General features: G+C 56.8%; 2 protein-coding genes across 5 annotated transcripts in view; one reads left to right on the forward strand and one right to left on the reverse strand.

Annotated features, from left to right (window-relative positions):
- Positions 1-543: 543 nt before the first annotated feature.
- CSRNP1 (cysteine and serine rich nuclear protein 1) lies at positions 544-13,790 on the forward strand. Of its 4 annotated transcripts, none has more exons than XM_061196604.1 (5): positions 544-621; positions 8,244-8,495; positions 10,458-10,717; positions 11,222-11,536; positions 11,632-13,790. In XM_061196604.1, exons 2-5 carry the CDS (start codon positions 8,282-8,284, stop codon positions 12,610-12,612), a joined length of 1,770 nt encoding a protein of 589 aa, XP_061052587.1. In that variant the 5' UTR covers positions 544-621; positions 8,244-8,281; the 3' UTR covers positions 12,613-13,790. The 4 variants fall into 4 exon arrangements, with proteins under 4 accessions (XP_061052587.1, XP_061052586.1, XP_061052588.1 ...); XM_061196603.1 differs by having other exon boundaries at positions 591-677; XM_061196605.1 differs by lacking the exon at positions 544-621 and adding an exon at positions 628-684.
- TTC21A (tetratricopeptide repeat domain 21A) overlaps positions 10,154-15,593 on the reverse strand; it is a 36,245-nt gene continuing 30,805 nt past the window's right edge. The window contains exon 31 of the transcript XR_009701590.1: positions 10,154-10,171. The gene's annotated coding sequence lies outside the window, so the exon portion shown is untranslated. The remainder of the gene's footprint in view (positions 10,172-15,593) is intronic.

Here is a 15,593-nt window from a genome sequence, read left to right on the forward strand (position 1 = left end):
TACAAGCACAATGTGCAAGTAAAAAGACGTGCACACATTAAAGACAAAATGGAGGAGCAGGGAAGTGAGTGGGGCGTGGGAGTTTGAAGAAAGAGGTGAGGTTGCAAAGGTGGGCAAGGACCTGATTATTCTGGCTTTGTAGGCTCCACAGAGTCGAGACTTCATCCTGAGGGCACTGGGAAGTCACTGAAAGGTTGGCTCCAGCTGTCCAGACACCTCCCCCCTGCAGGCCCCCCTGCACATTCAAAGCATCCGGCAAGAACAGGGGCTGTAGCTTCCCCCAACCTGCATTCCTCCTAGGGTTCTTCCTTAGAAAGGTAAAGGGCAGGCAGACCCCTCCTGGCCCCCTCCACATACACACCTGTGGCTAGAGGGGCCCTTACCATCATCTCTACCCCAGATGCCGTCCAGGCAGGACAGGTCACCCCCACCCGCCACCTGGAGTGAGGTAGAAAGGAATCCTGAGGGCTGGGCTAGTCACAGACAGCGTTCTTCTAGGACAGTCAGAGAAGAACCCAGAATGCAGCGGGAGCCAGACTGGGAGGGGGGAGGGTCAGGCTCCCACGAAGGCTCCCTGGAGGAGGCAGTGCAAGCTGAGACCTTAAAGGCGGTGGGATTCTGGTAAGCAGCGAGAGGGCAAGAAGGCGTTCCAGGCGAGAGGAACACCTGCAGCAAAGGTGTGAGGTTAGAAACGCTCAGGGCACGCGTGGTGGGTAGGATCTGACCAGCGCTTGGGAAGAGGGGCGGAGGGTGGGTTCCTGGGCCAGAACACGCTGCCGGGGCATGCACACACTTTCCCCGGCGCAGTAATACTGGGAGAGTTGGCCCCTACCCAGGAAAGGCCTTGGCGGGAGCAGAGCGGGCAGTGGGCCATTTTAAGTGGCCAGGGTTTGGCTGAGAAGAAACCAGCCTTTTTTTTTTTCCTTCTTTTTTAAGAGAGGGATCGGGTGGCGGTGGGGATGGGGATAAGCTGGTTATAGGAACCCCTAGCTCAGGGCTTCTGCAGAGTCTCTGGCCCATGGGCAGAGGTGAAGGTCGGGACCAAGGATTACCTTCTCCCCCAACCCCCTATCTCTACTCCCATCCCCCACCCGTTTCATCCCCAGAGTATACTTTCCAGGCGATCTGGGGGTGGGGGGTAGGAAGGGGGCAGAGGAGGGAACGTTTGATGGTATTATAGTAAAATGCCTCGGGCTCGGTGGCGGTTAGGGCGTGTAGGAGGCCTGGGCTCTGTCACCGCCGGGTGGCCTAACGGACGCTCCGCGCTGCTCCGGGCCTCAGTGTGCCGATCTGTAAACGGGGGCCGCGAGCAGAGGCGGGGATCTTCCCGACCTGCTCGGCCTGCCGGGAGTGTCGGAGACTCTCGGAACGCGTGCGGGAGAGGGCCCGGGGGAGGGCGGCGGAGGGGCGTGGGAGAGGCTGGGGGCCGAGAGCGCCCGCGGCGCTGGCGCGGGATCAGAGTCCACAGGGAGGCCCGCGGCCGCTTAGTTGGCTCGGGCCGGGGGGTGCGGTGCCTCCGGGGCGGGGGGGCGGTGCCACCGGGGCGGGGCTGGGCGGGGCGGCGGGCGGGAGGCCCGGCGTGCGTCAGCGCCGTGAGCCTCGGAGTTTTCCACTGACGAGGAGGGCGGAGCTGCGGGCGGGGCCGGGCGCAGCCAGTCTCCCGCCGCCGCCGCCGCTGCCGGACGCGCAGAGCGAGGGGCTGCTGGGCCGACGGCTGCCCGCCGAGCTAGCGAGCGAGCGAGCGAGCGAGCGCGGGGTCGCAGCGCAGGGGGCGTTCCCGGCCAGGACGCGGGTCGCGGCGTTGCCCTTGGCGAGCGTCCGGATCGCAGGTCAGCACCGTGGGCTCCGGGCCGGGGGACGGGACCTTGAGGAGGGGGTGTCTCGCACGGGACGCGCTGCTTCCCGGACCCTGCCGTTTGCCCCCCGCCACTTTGAGCGGGTGCCGGGGCGGGGACAGCCCGGCCCCGGACGGCGCGCCACGGCCGGAGTCCGGGTCGGGAGACCGGGAGGCGACAGTCTCAGGTTTTCCGCTCCCCTCCCCCGCCGCCGGGACCCCAACAGGTCCCGGCGCCCCGAGTGCGGGGCGGGTTGCTGCCGAGCCGGGGTTGCGCGCTGGCGGCGGGCTGGCGGCGGGCTGGCGGCGGGCTGGCGGCGGGCGCGCGTCCGCGGGTGAGTTCCCTTTTGACCCAGTTGCCTGAGAACTTTTCAGAAGTTCCTCGCATGGCCGGAGCAGGTGACATTTGTCGCCTTCCTCCTCGGGCTCCCCCCGGGGGCGGGTGCCGGGGCTGCGGCGAGTGCCCGGCGTCAGTCAGGGAGGGAGTGGAGGGGTGAGCGTGCAGTGAGGCTCCGTGAGTCACGGACCCCGGGAGGGAGGGAGGAGGAGGGATTGTGTCGTATGCTCACCTGTTTGTCAGTCACCGTCACACGCAGAGGCCACCGCTGTGAGTCACGGGCGCAGCTACACCGGCCACCCGCGGGCACATGTAGGCTTCTCCCACGCACGGCTCCCTCCCCAGCACGTACTTCCTACAGGTCCTCAGTTTCCCCTCCCCGGGGGCCCTTACACCGTCACGGCACTGTTGAGATGCCCACACTACAGCAGCCGTCACACACTTAGTCACTCCTGCTCCCTGGCACAGTCACACACCGCCCACACTCCTGACACAAGGGGGTCCCTCGCCGGCTCCACTGCCCACTCGACACCTCCACTCAGATGTCTCACAGTCCTCTGGAGCGGAACTCATAGCTTACCCCCAAATCCTCATCATCACTGCCTTCTTTGGTCCCCACCTCCAGAGGTCACCAGGTTCCCTTCTCCTTTCTCCTAAGCCTTTGGCCTGTCATCTCTCACCTAGCTCTGGCAGCTTGGTCCAACCGGTCACACCCCCTTCTGTCCCTTGCTGAGCCATCTTTTTAAAATGCAAATCTGGTATTGTCACTCCCTACTTCAACCCTTCTGTGGCTTCCTGTGCCCTCAGGCTAAAGCCTACCCTGTCAGCCCTGGCTCCCTGGCTCCTGAAGCCCCGTCCCAGGCCGCCCCTTCCCCCTCATCTCTCTGCCTCTTCCTCTTCAAGTCCCTCACGCTTCCTGTGCCCCCCTCTCTCTCTGGAGCTTTTCCTACATCCCATCCTTTACTCCAAGAGACCTGTCTTCACCCCAAGCTGTACCCCTCCCACCCTCCATCCCAGCACTCAACACGGTTTGTAACTCATTATACTCCTCCTCACTAAACTCAAAGCTTCAGGGGGGCAGCACTGGTCTGTGTCTTGCTCCCTGTATGCCCAGGTGTGTGACACAGTGCTTGGCATGTCATAGGCGCTCCATAAATATTTGTTGAAGGAATGAATGAATGAGAGTGAAGGGGGCCTCGCTTAGGTGGAGGAAGCAGTCTCTGTCAGGTGCAGTTTCCTTTCTGCAGGAGCAATTGCCTCATGTAGCCTGCAAACATTTGGCACCCCCCTAGTGCCAGGCCCTGGAGGCCAAGGCTGAGGAACTGTCCCCTCCTCCGGGATCACTTTTGGAGGGATGGGTGGGGGAGGGGTGTGCCAAGGCTTCCTGCCTGCCCTCTCTGGGCTGCCCTGGCTGCCTTTCTAGCCAATCCCCGTGGGGGCCTGAGGTGCTCAGAGGTGCTCTCTCCTTGTGCCAATAAGTAGTTCCTGAGGATCCGAGGTCATCTGACCCCAGGTACTGCGGGGAGCTGGCCTGGCCTGGCCAAGGCCTGGGACTCTGAGGTTAAAGGACATTCTTCAAATTCCTGAAGGAGGGTGGAGGCAGCTGAAGGTGCCCCCTTCCCAATACCAGCTCTAACTGGGGGCCAGGGCATTGGGACTGCTGTGGTCGAAGAGGAGTTGGTGTGACTTTTCAGAGGCCTGGGGATTCCTGCCCCCAAACAGCCTTTGTTTGCCTGGTACCCAGGGTGAGGTGGCCTTCCCTCGGCTCACATGGTGTGGCCTGAGTGTGTAGATAGTTGTGGCTAGTAGGGTGGGGAGGCGCCCCTCCTCCTCCTGGGCTGTCAGCTTCTGTGAGTGGTGACGGCAGGGCGGCCTGATTCTCAGGGCCCAGGCAGATCCCGGAAGAAGCCTGGTTCTCTTCGATTCAGGGCCTGTCTCTGGGGCTCCTTGGGGGTGTGGTATTTCTGTCTGAGCTGGCTCCTGGGAATTGCTTTTCCTTCCTCCAGGACCCTCGGAGGGGGCTGTGCTCACCCTGGGAACGGTGCCACGGTCAAGATCTTGATTCCTGGGTAGCTGCTGAGGGCCCCTCCCCCACCCTCTGACTCACTGTCTGACACTTTTCTTGGACTCTTTCACTATCTCTCATTCCTTTTCTGACTTGGCCTCTCCTGTCTCTGGCTGAGTCTTTTTGTCTCATCTGCCTCTGCCTCTCTCAGCCTCTGGATCCCTAGGTCGGGCGGCCAAGCACAAGAGCCAGGGGCTCTTCCTCCTCCCCCAGTGTCAGGGAGGAGATGATTTCCCATTTCCAGGTCTGCAGAGTTTGCTGGGTGCTCATCATTAGAACCTGCACCACGGGCTGTAGCTTTCCTGTGTCCCTGTTTCCCTGTCTGCAGCCTTGGAGTTTATAACCCCCTCACCTTAAGCTCCCATTCTGTAGACATCCCTGAGGCAGAGCCAGGGTGTCTGGCTTGAACCTGCTTCCTTACACTCCTTCTATTTGTTTACTCTTGGGGAACCTCCTGAGATGCCTGTGTTGGCACCTGCCTGCAGCCTGAGCTTCCTTTTCCTGCTCTCAGAGTTACCCCCTTCTGGGTGCTATTCTTGCTCAAACCCTCAGGCACAGGTTGGGGGATGGGCATGTCCTCCCCTCCAACTAACTGTGACAGGAGCAGGAGGAGGGCACACTGACCAGTGGGCCCCAGAGACCTCATGTGCCTAAATCGTTTCTCTGTGTATACCTGATCTGCAGCGTCAGCTGCCTACCTCTGATGGTCCTCAGGAGCCTTCTCTGTGCCAGACTCTATTCCAGGCACAGGCACAGTGCCGATCAGGCCGAGAGGCCTTCATCCTGGCATGAGGGAGATGAGCAGTGAGGCCATTGCAGGAAGGGGCCGTAAGGGCTGTGGTGGGGGAATCCCAGAGCCCGCGGGAGCCCAGAGAGGCATGTAGTGGGGAGGAGTGAGGGTTTCAGGGAGGCCTTCTTGGAGGTGACTTCTAAAGGGGAGTGAGGCTGGGTTCCAACTTGTGCAAAGGCCAGGAGGTGAGCAGGTCATGGCCATTTGGGCAACTGCAAGTTCAGCTGGAGTATAAAGTGAGGGGGGTGGGGAGAGTCTTGCATGATGAATCTGGAGGGGAGGCAGCAGCCAGGCCTTTTTCAGCCTCTTTTGGAATTGTGGACTTGATCCTAAGGGCTCCCCTTAGGGAATGATTTTCTGCATGGGGGTGGCAGTAGATAGACACGCGGTTTAATAAGATCACTCTAGCTGCAGGGTAAAGAGTGGCTGCGGGCAGAGGGCAGGAACAGAGGCAGGGGACATGGGTAGTAGCAGTGGAACAGAGACATAGGGGTAACAGACTTTCAGAGTTGAAGGTGACATACGTAAAATGCACAAAGTATATGAATCTTATGTGTACAGTGAGATGTTTTAGACACTCATGGAACCACCACCCAGATCAACATAGAATATTTCTAGACACCCCTCACCCCCGACCCCCCCCCGCCCCTGGAAAATTCCCTTATGACTGTCCCCAGTGCATGCCCTTCCCACTTGCTGGATAACCACGATTCTGAATTGTATCATCACTGATTGGGTTTGCCTTTTCTTGAACTTCGTTCACATGTAATCTTGTGTCTGGCTTCTGTCACTCAACATGATATCAGTGAGATCCATCTGTATTGTGTGTATCCAGGAGCTCTTTCTTTTTTTCTCAGTGTAGAATGACACATTCACCAAGCATTTACCACTGTTCTAAGAACCTGACATGTAATGATTCACGTAAACTTCCCATCCCTGTGAGGTTGTAAGACAAAGAATTGAAGACACAGAGAAGTTAAGGAACTTGCCCAGGGTCACCCAGCCAACTGATAGCCAAGTCAGGGTTCGAATGTAAGCAGTCTGGTTCTGGAGCCAAGGTTTTCTTAACACTATGCTGGGTGGCCTCCGTGATACCTACCAAGTCTGTGCCTGGCCTTGTGTGGCTTAAATGAGCTAATGTGTACTTCCAGGACTGGGTGACTGGATGTGGATGGAGGGAGACAGGAAGGAGTTGAGGATGACTGCAGGTTTCTGGCTTGAGTAAGTGGGTGGGTGGCAGTGCTGTTACTAAGATAGGGAACACAGGAAGAGGAACAGATGGCATGGGGGGTGGGGAACAGAGACAAGGGGTTCGATTTGGGGCCTGCAGTATTTTGTTTCTAAGGGATGGCCAGGCAGAGAGACCAAGTGAGCCTTTGGTTTGGGGGAATCTCAGGCTTAGGTGTGTGATTAGGAAGGCATTCAGCACCCTGTAGACAGCATCTGGAGTTTGGGAAAGGATGGGGTCTCCCAGCGGGATTGTGGTGGGGACAAGATGCGTGGGTTGTGGTTTGTCCTTGTGTGTTTCTGTGTCTGGGTGCCTCTGTGCTCTGTCTGCTTGTGTGTATGTGAGTGTATGCCTGCCTCTGGGCCATGAGTTCCTGCATCTCCTGTGAGAGCCTTCAGGTCAGCTGAGAGCAGGGTTGTGTTTGTTTGTGGTTTGACCCTGGGGGGTGTGGGGGTGCCAAGCCTGAGAAACTATTTGCTGAGAAGCCCCCGGAAACACCTGTGCGTCCTCCTTCCCTGGGCCCGTTGTTGTTGGAGGGTTGGCAAGTTGGGGAGCTTCTCTTGCTGCTCATGTGCCTGTGGGGAGAGGCTGTCCCTGGGATGAATTTCATCTAGCAAGTTGGTTGACGGCACACCGCCTGGGTCTGGGGTCCACAGATTTTGTGGAAGGCTAGGCAAACGGGGATAGGGGTGTTTAGAAAGGACACCTGAGTAGGGGAGATCGCCAGCCTTCTGGTTGGTTTTTCCTGTTCACTCTCATTTCCTGTGATGGCAGTGGGGGAGGGGCTCCCCAGCACTGGGGCCTCTGCATCGTTTCCCCTTCCTCCTGGTGACCTCCTGGGGCCCAGCCCTGAGTGCTCAGGAGGCACAGAGAGACAAGGTAGCTGGACTCAGCCCTAAGGACCGAGTCCTTTGGGGATTCCCAAGCAGTGGAAGGGGTTGTTATTTGCTGCAGCATTTCAGGGAAGGAACCCCAAGTGCCCTCCACTCGATTGAGGCCAGCCAAGCTGTGGGAATCTCTGGTTGCACTCCTGTGGAGGGCTGAGACCCTTAAAGGGGAGACACAGCGAGCAGTGTATCCTGGGGTGCTCCAAGTCACCCAACTACGGACGGGAGAGCGTCGTCTTGGCCGGTCAGTTTTACTAGAAGAGGGTTTTTTCTTAAGGGGAGAAAATAATTTCCCTAGGAAGTTATTTCAAACAAACAGGGTTAGTTATTGGAGTGGAAGGCAAGATGAAGGTGAATTTTGAAGATCAAACAGGAGATGCTAAAGAGACACAAAGCCCAGGTGGCTCTGGCCCCAGTCAGGCCTGGAGGCCGGGGACTTCTCTTGTGGGCGGGGGTTTCTCAGGGAGAGTCCGAACAGCTCCATCACAGGAAAGTTGGACGCTGGAAATCGGGGCTGGTGTCAAAGCCACCCTGTCCCCTGAGTCCTGGTCAGCCTGGCCCTGAACGAGGGCCCGTTGCCGGGGTGTGCGGGGCGGCGTGTCTGTGAGTGTGCTAGGGGCAGGAGGAGGAGGAGGAAGAGCCACTGTACAAGGGCCGTGCAGGCTGCCGGCGTGCGCCCAGCCTCACGCACACAAAGGCACACAGATGCAGCTGTGTGAATCACCCAGCCAGTGAGTCAGCCCCAGGATTCCTGCCGGGGAATGAGCGTGGCCAGGCTGAGGTCTGTCGGTCCATCTGTCGGTCTGGCGTGTGCTTGCGTGTAGGTGGGTTACAGGAGGTAGAGGGGAAGGTGCCCGGTGCTGTCCCAGGAAGCCTTTGGGGCAGAGGTGGCGGGAGTCTGTAAGGGCCAGGACGAGGGTTTGGATCTCAGTGCTCCGTCTGGTGCAAAGAAGCCTACTAGAGACGTGGCCTTGGCACGTAGGGCTCCTCGGGGAGGGCCCGGGCTGCCTCGGAGGGTGGGTGGGAGAGGTGATGGCCAGGGCTGGGTGCCCACCTCCTGCCCTCAGGCCTGCCACCTAGAGCTTTCCCCTTCCTGTTCCAGGCTGTCTGTGCCCAGACCCCAGAGTACCCCTCACCACCATGACTGGGCTGCTGAAGAGGAAGTTTGACCAGCTGGATGAGGACTCCTCCTCACTCTGCTCGTCCTCCTCCTCTTTGTCCTCCTCGGGCCGCCACTCTCCCTCCTGCTCCCCGAGCTCTTCGGCCTCCCCATCGTGGGACTCGGATGAGGAGGGCCCCTGGGATCAGATGCCCTTGCCTGACCGCGACTTCTGTGGCCCCCGAAGTTTCACCCGTGAGTCCCTTCACCCTGGGAACCCATTACACCCCTCTTTCCTTCCTGAAGATGAAATTGGGGGGCCCTGATGAAGTCGTTCTGGCCTCTGGAGGTCGTGTCCCCATGGCTTTAGCTTCCCTACTTGACTCCCCACCTCATCTACTTCCTGTCCTACAGGGGTCACTCGGGAATGCCCCCTGTCCAGAGGCACTTGGGTCCAGCTACATTCACCTTTAACCTTGGGACTCTCCAGCTTAGAAGTCATCATGTTCAGGGCAGGGCTCCTCAGTGGCCCTGGGGCCTTCCCGCCCAGCTCTGTCCCTCAGTTCCTGTTTTGTTTCTCCAGCTGGCTCCCTATCCTCTACCAACTGAACTGCCCGAGTCCCACACCCCACGCTTCTGTGCTGCGGGGCGTCAGGCTGGTCCCTCGCCTAGCAAAATGCTGTTTGGTTTTGCCTGAACGCAGTGAAAAGGTTTTTTCCCAGTTATTTTTTCAAGCTTGCGTAATTCTGATTCCAAACTGACAAAGGTGGCCCTAGAGCAGTGTTTCTCAACCTTATTTTTCATTATTGCACCCCAAACCCCAAGGAGCCCATTGAGACATTTTTTCCCTGATCCTCCCCACCGTGATGTCTTAATACCACAGATATGTCTATTTATGTACTATATGCATATCTATACATTATACATGAAAAAGTATAATTTTTACCAGATAGAATCTAACAGTACATTAACTGACTAAACTACTATGGGTTTACTCTGGAAATACAAGGATGGTTTAATACTATAAAATCTAATCATATAGTTTACCAAATGACTATGTCAGAGGAGGAAAAATATAAGAGCTGCTGTAGATACTGAAAGAATATTTGATAACATGTAATATTCCTTCCAGATAAGACCCTCTGTGTGATAAGAATAGTCAGAAACAAGATGAGGACACTGTCTGTCACCACTGTTAGCTGACATTGTTCAGGAAGTGCTAGACAATTCAGTTAGCAAAGAGAATGAGAAATATACTGGATTGGGACAGGCAAAATTGCCATGATTTGCAGGTGTTCGACTACATGATAAATTCAAGAATATGTATACAGAAAACCTATTAGAAGGGAATTCCCTCAGGTAGCTGGGTACACAATTAATATATTAAGTTTAAATATATGGAATTGCTAAGATTTGATTATTTCATGGTAACTTCTTATGGTTCAACCTAATAAAAATCAATAATACACCAATATATATATCGAATATGCCAATACATAGCTTACTAATCAACATACTTAATAACTTATAAAGGGTAGACCTTTCTAAGCTTGTTGCAAAATGCAGAAGCTATAAAGGAAGAGCTCAATATACTTTTGATTACATAAACCTTAGAAATTATTTCGTAAAAGCTCACAAGCAAAAATAAAGGACTAGCAGAAACTAACACAACATTGTAAAGCAACTATACTCCAATAAAGATGTTAAAAAAAAAAAAGGACTAAAATATTTGCACAGATAGGTTAGATGATTAATGTCTAATATTGAATATATATAAAAAGCTCCTACAAATAAATTTTTTAAGAACTATAGAGGGACTTACCTGGTGGCCCAGTGGTTAAGACTCCGTGCTTCCACTGCAGGGGGCACGGGTTCCATCCCTGGTCAGGAAACTAAGATCCCGCATGCCGAATGGCACTCACCGCCCCCCGCTACAAAAAGAAAAAAAAAAAAAGAACTATAGAAAACTGTGCAGGGGAACTGTAAATGGCTACTAAAGATGGGAAAGATGTTTAATGCTCTCATTTGGACTGGTAAATAACAATGAGCCAGTGTTGACATAGGCTCCAGTCTCGGCCAGGCCGGCTCCTAGGCTCAGATTCATTTCTTTTTTGGGGTGGGAGGGGTGTGAGGAGAGACGGTTCAGCATCACCTCCTGGGGGTTAGGCCCTGCCTCACGGAGAACTAATGCCCGCCCCTCCCCTGCCTGCCTTCCAGCCCTGTCCATCCTGAAGCGGGCCCCCCGGAAGCGCCCAGGCCGGGTAGCCTTCGATGGCATCACTGTCTTCTACTTCCCTCGGTGCCAGGGCTTCACCAGTGTGCCCAGCCGCGGCGGCTGCACCCTGGGTATGGCCTCCCGCCACAGTGCCTACCGCCGCTTCTCCCTGGCCGAGTTTACGCAGGAGCAAGCCCGGGCACGGCAAGAGAAGCTGCGCCTACGCTTGAAGGAGGAGAAGCTGGAGGCGCTGAGATGGAAGGTGAGGAGACCCTCTGCATGGCCCTCGCCCCAGGAGTTGCTCGGAAGTCCTAGCCTTGGGGGCACAGGTGTCAGGGTGGATGCCGATTTGCTTGTTGTGTTTTTGGGAGGCCTGTGGGGCTGTGATTGGCCTGATCAGGGTTTGCTGCCAAATTATCTGCAGGCAGATGGGTATAGAAGGTCTCCTGTTTGCTGCAGGGCTGGGGGCGTGGTGCCTGAATATGCCTGACCTCACTGGGGAGGGGGAGTGGATGGGACACCGGGGGTCGGTGTGTCTGTCTGGGGGAGGGGGTTTGTCCACGAACTGGGGAATGACATGAATAGGAAACCTGTTTGCAAATGCCCTGAGGGTGTTTTCTTGGCTGTCCCATTCACTATGGCATCCACAGTGCCCAGCCCAGAGAGAGTAAGCACGTGGCAGGGAGGTATTTATCAAGTGACCGATGCTGCCAGAAACTGCATCCGTGTCTGCCTCTCACGTCCCTCCTCTCTCCGCTGGACACAGCTTTCGGAGACCGGGATACCCAAGACGGAGGCCGGCCTGCCGCTTACAGTGGACACCATAGATGATGCCTTTGTGGAGGAGGATTTGGCAGTGGCCGTGGCAGGTGGCCAGTTGGAGGAAATGACCTTCCTCCAGCCCTACCCAGCCCGGAAGCGGCGGGCTCTGCTGCGGGCCTCGGGCGTGCGGAGGATCGATCGCGAGGAGAAGCGAGAGCTGCAGGCCCTGCGCCAGTCCCGGGAGGACTGTGGCTGTCGCTGTGACAGGGTCTGTGACCCTGAGACCTGCAGCTGTAGCCTGGCGGGCATCAAGTGCCAGGTACGGGAGCCAGGCGGGGCTGGGAAGGCGAGCCTGAGTCAGGGGCTTCTCCGGGCTCCGCCGGATCCTCACCTGCACCTCTGCTTTCTTTGCAGATGGACCACACAGCGTTCCCCTGTGGCTGCTGCAGAGAGGGCTGTGAGAACCCTAAGGGCCGTGTGGAATTTAATCAGGCGCGAGTTCAGACCCATTTCATCCACACGCTCACCCGCCTGCAGCTGGAGCAGGGGGCTGAGAGCCTTGGGGAGCTGGAGGCCCCGGCCCAGGGTGCCACATTCAGCCCCAACGAGCAGGTCCTGGCCCCCACGTTCCCTCTGGCCAAGCCCCCCGTGAGCAGCGAGCTGGGAGACAACAGCTGCAGCAGCGACATGACCGATTCGTCCACAGCATCGAGCAGCAGCGAGGCCCCCAGTGGCTCTGCCCACCCGGCCCTGCCCGGCCCTGGCTTCCAGCCTGGAGTGGACGATGACAGCCTGGCTCGAATCCTGAGCTTCAGTGACTCTGACCTGGGCGGAGATGGGGAGGAGGAGGAGGAAGGGGGTGTGGGCAGCCTGGACAACCTCAGCTGCTTCCACCCAGCTGACATCTTTGGTACCGGTGACCCCGCTGGCCTGGCCAGCTGGACCCACAGCTATTCCAGCTCCAGCCTCGCGTCAGGCATCCTGGATGAAAACGCCAACCTGGATGCCAGCTGCTTCCTCAATAGTGGCCTTGAAAGCTTGGGGGAAGGCAGCCTCCCCGGCCACCCGGTGCCAGCCATCACGGATGCCAGCCAGAGCAGCTCAGTGGACCTGAGCTTGTCCTCCTGTGACTCCTTCAAGCTGCTCCAGGCCCTGCCAGACTACAGTCTGGGGCCCCACTACACCTCCCAAAAGGTGTCTGATAGCCTGGACAACCTCGAGGCGCCCCACTTCGCCCTGCCTGCCTTTTCTCCCCCTGGGGACGCCAGCACGTGCTTCCTGGAGTCCATCATGGGCTTGTCTGAGCCAGCCGCCGAGGCCCTTGCTCCCTTCATGGACGGCCAGTTGTTTGAGGACACTGCCCCAGCGTCGCTGGTGGAGCCTGTGTCTGTGTGAGGGTTAGGGTGCCTTTTCCCGGCCCCAAGAGCCCTGTTGCTGCTTCGTTGTAATTGGGGGCTCCCTGAGGTCTGTCTGTATGTAACGGTCTCCCATTGGCTGGCTCCCATGTGGGCACTCCTAATTTTCATGCAACACTCTGGATTGATTTATTTATTTTTGTAACCTTCTGTGCTGAAGGGGGACGGGGGGGGCACTTCCCCTTTCAGCCGCCTGGTCCCTCATATGCCCACACCCTCTCTTCCACTTCCATGGCCGTGCCAGGAGCAGGAAGAAATGTGGCTCCCCTGGAGCTTTGCAGACTCCTTTTCGGTCTCGTATGATGTTCCTAAGCCCAAAGACAGCCACACAGGGCTGAAATCAGCCACTTCTTAAGGCTTCTTCTGCCACCCTGAGCCCTCGACTCATGGGTGGCTGAATCCTCTGGACTGTGAAGACTATAATTTATTTCCATAATTTATTTGGAGACTAGGTGGCTGGCAGGCAATGCTAGGGTCGGGGTGGGGCACAGACCCCTGCGAGTCCCTTTGCCTTTTAGTCCTGCAGCCCTGCCCTTGCCGGGACTTTGGTGTAGACCAGGCATGGATTTGAGCCCTCTGTCTAATGTGGCAGCTGCCCTGCTCCGGCTGGCTGAGCAAGCCGGGGCTGGCCTGGGACAGCATCTGGGCAGGGGGAGGGGCTGGGCTGACCAACCGTGACCAAAACCCTCTTCTGCCCCACGCAGCCCCCCCTCCTTCCTGTCCTCTGCCCCATCTTCCCCCTCCCCAAAGGCTGCAGCTTTTATTCCAAGCCCATCAATGTAGGAGGGGGAAGCAGGAGGCCCAGAGAGGGCAAGGGGCTGCCCCAGGGCCTGTAGCACGCCCCTGACCACTCAGGGCTTTCCAGGCACGCACTCCAGCCTGGTCCACCTGCCCATACCCTAAGGCCAGTTGGCCAGGGGCAAGGGGTGGCTCCTTATGGCTTTCATGCCGTTTGTTTGCAGATGTTGAATTTCGCATCATAGTTTCTATATTGTCCCTGAGTATTAGAACTGTAATTTATTCATTTTTCTGTGTCTGTGCCAAGAAGCCCAGGCTCTGGGCCTGCCGTCTTGCCTAGGAGGCCTTGCCAGCCTGCGAGCTTGTGGGAACACCTTGTACCTGAGCTTACAGGTACCAATAAAGAGGCTCTATTTTTCAGTGTGGTCTGCGTTTGTGGATCTGGGAGCACATTTGTGGGACCAGGAGCACAGGTACACCCTCAGGTGGCAGTGAGGAGGGAGGGGGAGGGGGAGACAGGCCCTGCTGGGCAGTATGGACATTGAGGCTGTGTTGGGGATAGAAGTGGGGGACACACTGGGCCTCTTTCCATGCCAGCCAGTCAACTCAGAGACAGGAAGCCAGCGAGAAGAGGCTGGCCAGGCAGATGGAGCAGTTTTCCCCGTGGATGAAGCCATCTCCAGTGGTCACCTGGATGGTGGTGGGGAGCAGCAGCAGGGCAGTCTTCTGGGACAGGGCTGTCCGCTTGGGATGGGTGTGGGCTTACTTCTTCCCACTCACCCGCACTGAGCTGGGGCCTGGCCTTGAGGGTGAAGCGGGCAGTGGGATATGGCTGGTGCAGGCCTTATGTGGGACTGAGTGGCTGAGGTCCTTGGGGACTTGAGCACCAGAAGCTGCAGAACCTCATCCATCTGCACCAGCCAGACCTGTCTGACCTGTCCCTGGCAGCTTGGGCCAAAGGCCAGAAGAGCAGGCTGCACTCTGCCCCAGGGGGCCCCAGTCTGGGGGCCTGAGGAGCAAGGTTGACCTCCCCTCTAGGAATAATAATGATTTATACAAGTGCTAGGAGGGGTCACCGAAAATACCTGACTTGGGTCTCCCTGCCTGTGCTGGGCACCCCTTATTTACTCTCTATGGCTTACTGGTTAAGAGCACAGACCCAGAGTCCCAGGGTTCGAATCCCAGCTCTTATACTAACTAGTGAGGTGACTTATGCAAATTACTTCCCCTCTCTGTGCCTGGTGTCCCCTGTATTGTCCAAATAATAACACTGCTCACCTCACAAGCTTGCTCAGTTCACACGCACCCAGTGCTCAGAGGAGTGCCTGGAACATGTAAGCCTCGGGTGCGTGTCTGACTTCCCATTCTGTTTTCATGTGTCTGCTCTATTTCTGTATGTTTTATCCTCTTTTTCTGCCAGTTCTGTCACCCTTTACGTATCTATCGCTTGCCTCAGGACATGTGTAGACATGGTCATGTGGTCATGTCGTCAGTGGAGTGGCCGTTAGAGAACTCATGGCTTGGAGTCTGGGCTGTGGTGGGGCTGCCTGTCCCTGGTACCAGCTTAAGCAGGGACAGCCAGGTCTTAGGCGTCTCAGGGTGGAGTATTCTGGTACATCAAGTTGTCTCGTGTCCCCTCTCACTGATCCCTGGGAGCCCTATTGTAGAGATTGCTCCAGCACGCATGATCCAAAACCTGGGTCTCTCCAAGGGTCCTGAGGCTCTGCTCTGGCCAGCCTGGTGGTCTGGGTGGCAGCCCCCGACAGCTCCAAAACTCTGGCTGGAAGCTCCTGCAGGCTCCCATCCCGTGGCCACAGCCCATGGCTGGACTGAGCCTACCCACTCCCCATCTAGGGCCCCAGGGTCACTTGGGTTTTTTTCTCAACATAATCCACCCCAAGAAACTAGGTTGTAAAGCAGATCATAATAAAGGCAGCTGGCTTCCCATAGGAAGGATGGTGGTAACCTGGGGAAAATGTTCCAGATCACTGACTCATACCAAAAGGCCATGCACGTGATCAGCAGTATGTTATAAAGACAAGGCTCGCAGCCATCAGGGATGACTTAGGCTGTTCTAGAAGGGACCCTTACCCGTTCACTGTTCCCAAACCTTAGTCACTGGACAACTTCTCTTGAAAACTTTGCCATATCTGCATTCTACTCATACTAAGTATTTTACTTTATATCAATTATATCAATATGCTTAAAAGTTAGAACCATTCT

Source organism: Eubalaena glacialis, chromosome 7 (genome assembly GCF_028564815.1).
Source record: "Eubalaena glacialis isolate mEubGla1 chromosome 7, mEubGla1.1.hap2.+ XY, whole genome shotgun sequence".
Lineage (NCBI taxonomy): Eukaryota > Metazoa > Chordata > Mammalia > Artiodactyla > Balaenidae > Eubalaena > Eubalaena glacialis.

Bases quoted from the DNA above. Each gene is read 5' to 3' on its own strand.
- CSRNP1 (XM_061196604.1), top strand. From the start codon at position 8,282: ATGACTGGGCTGCTGAAGAGGAAGTTTGACCAGCTGGATGAGGACTCC. The intron at 10,718-11,221 runs GTGAGGAGACCC...CGCTGGACACAG, and splicing joins TGGAGGCGCTGAGATGGAAG to CTTTCGGAGACCGGGATACC. The intron at 11,537-11,631 runs GTACGGGAGCCA...CTTTCTTTGCAG, and splicing joins TGGCGGGCATCAAGTGCCAG to ATGGACCACACAGCGTTCCC.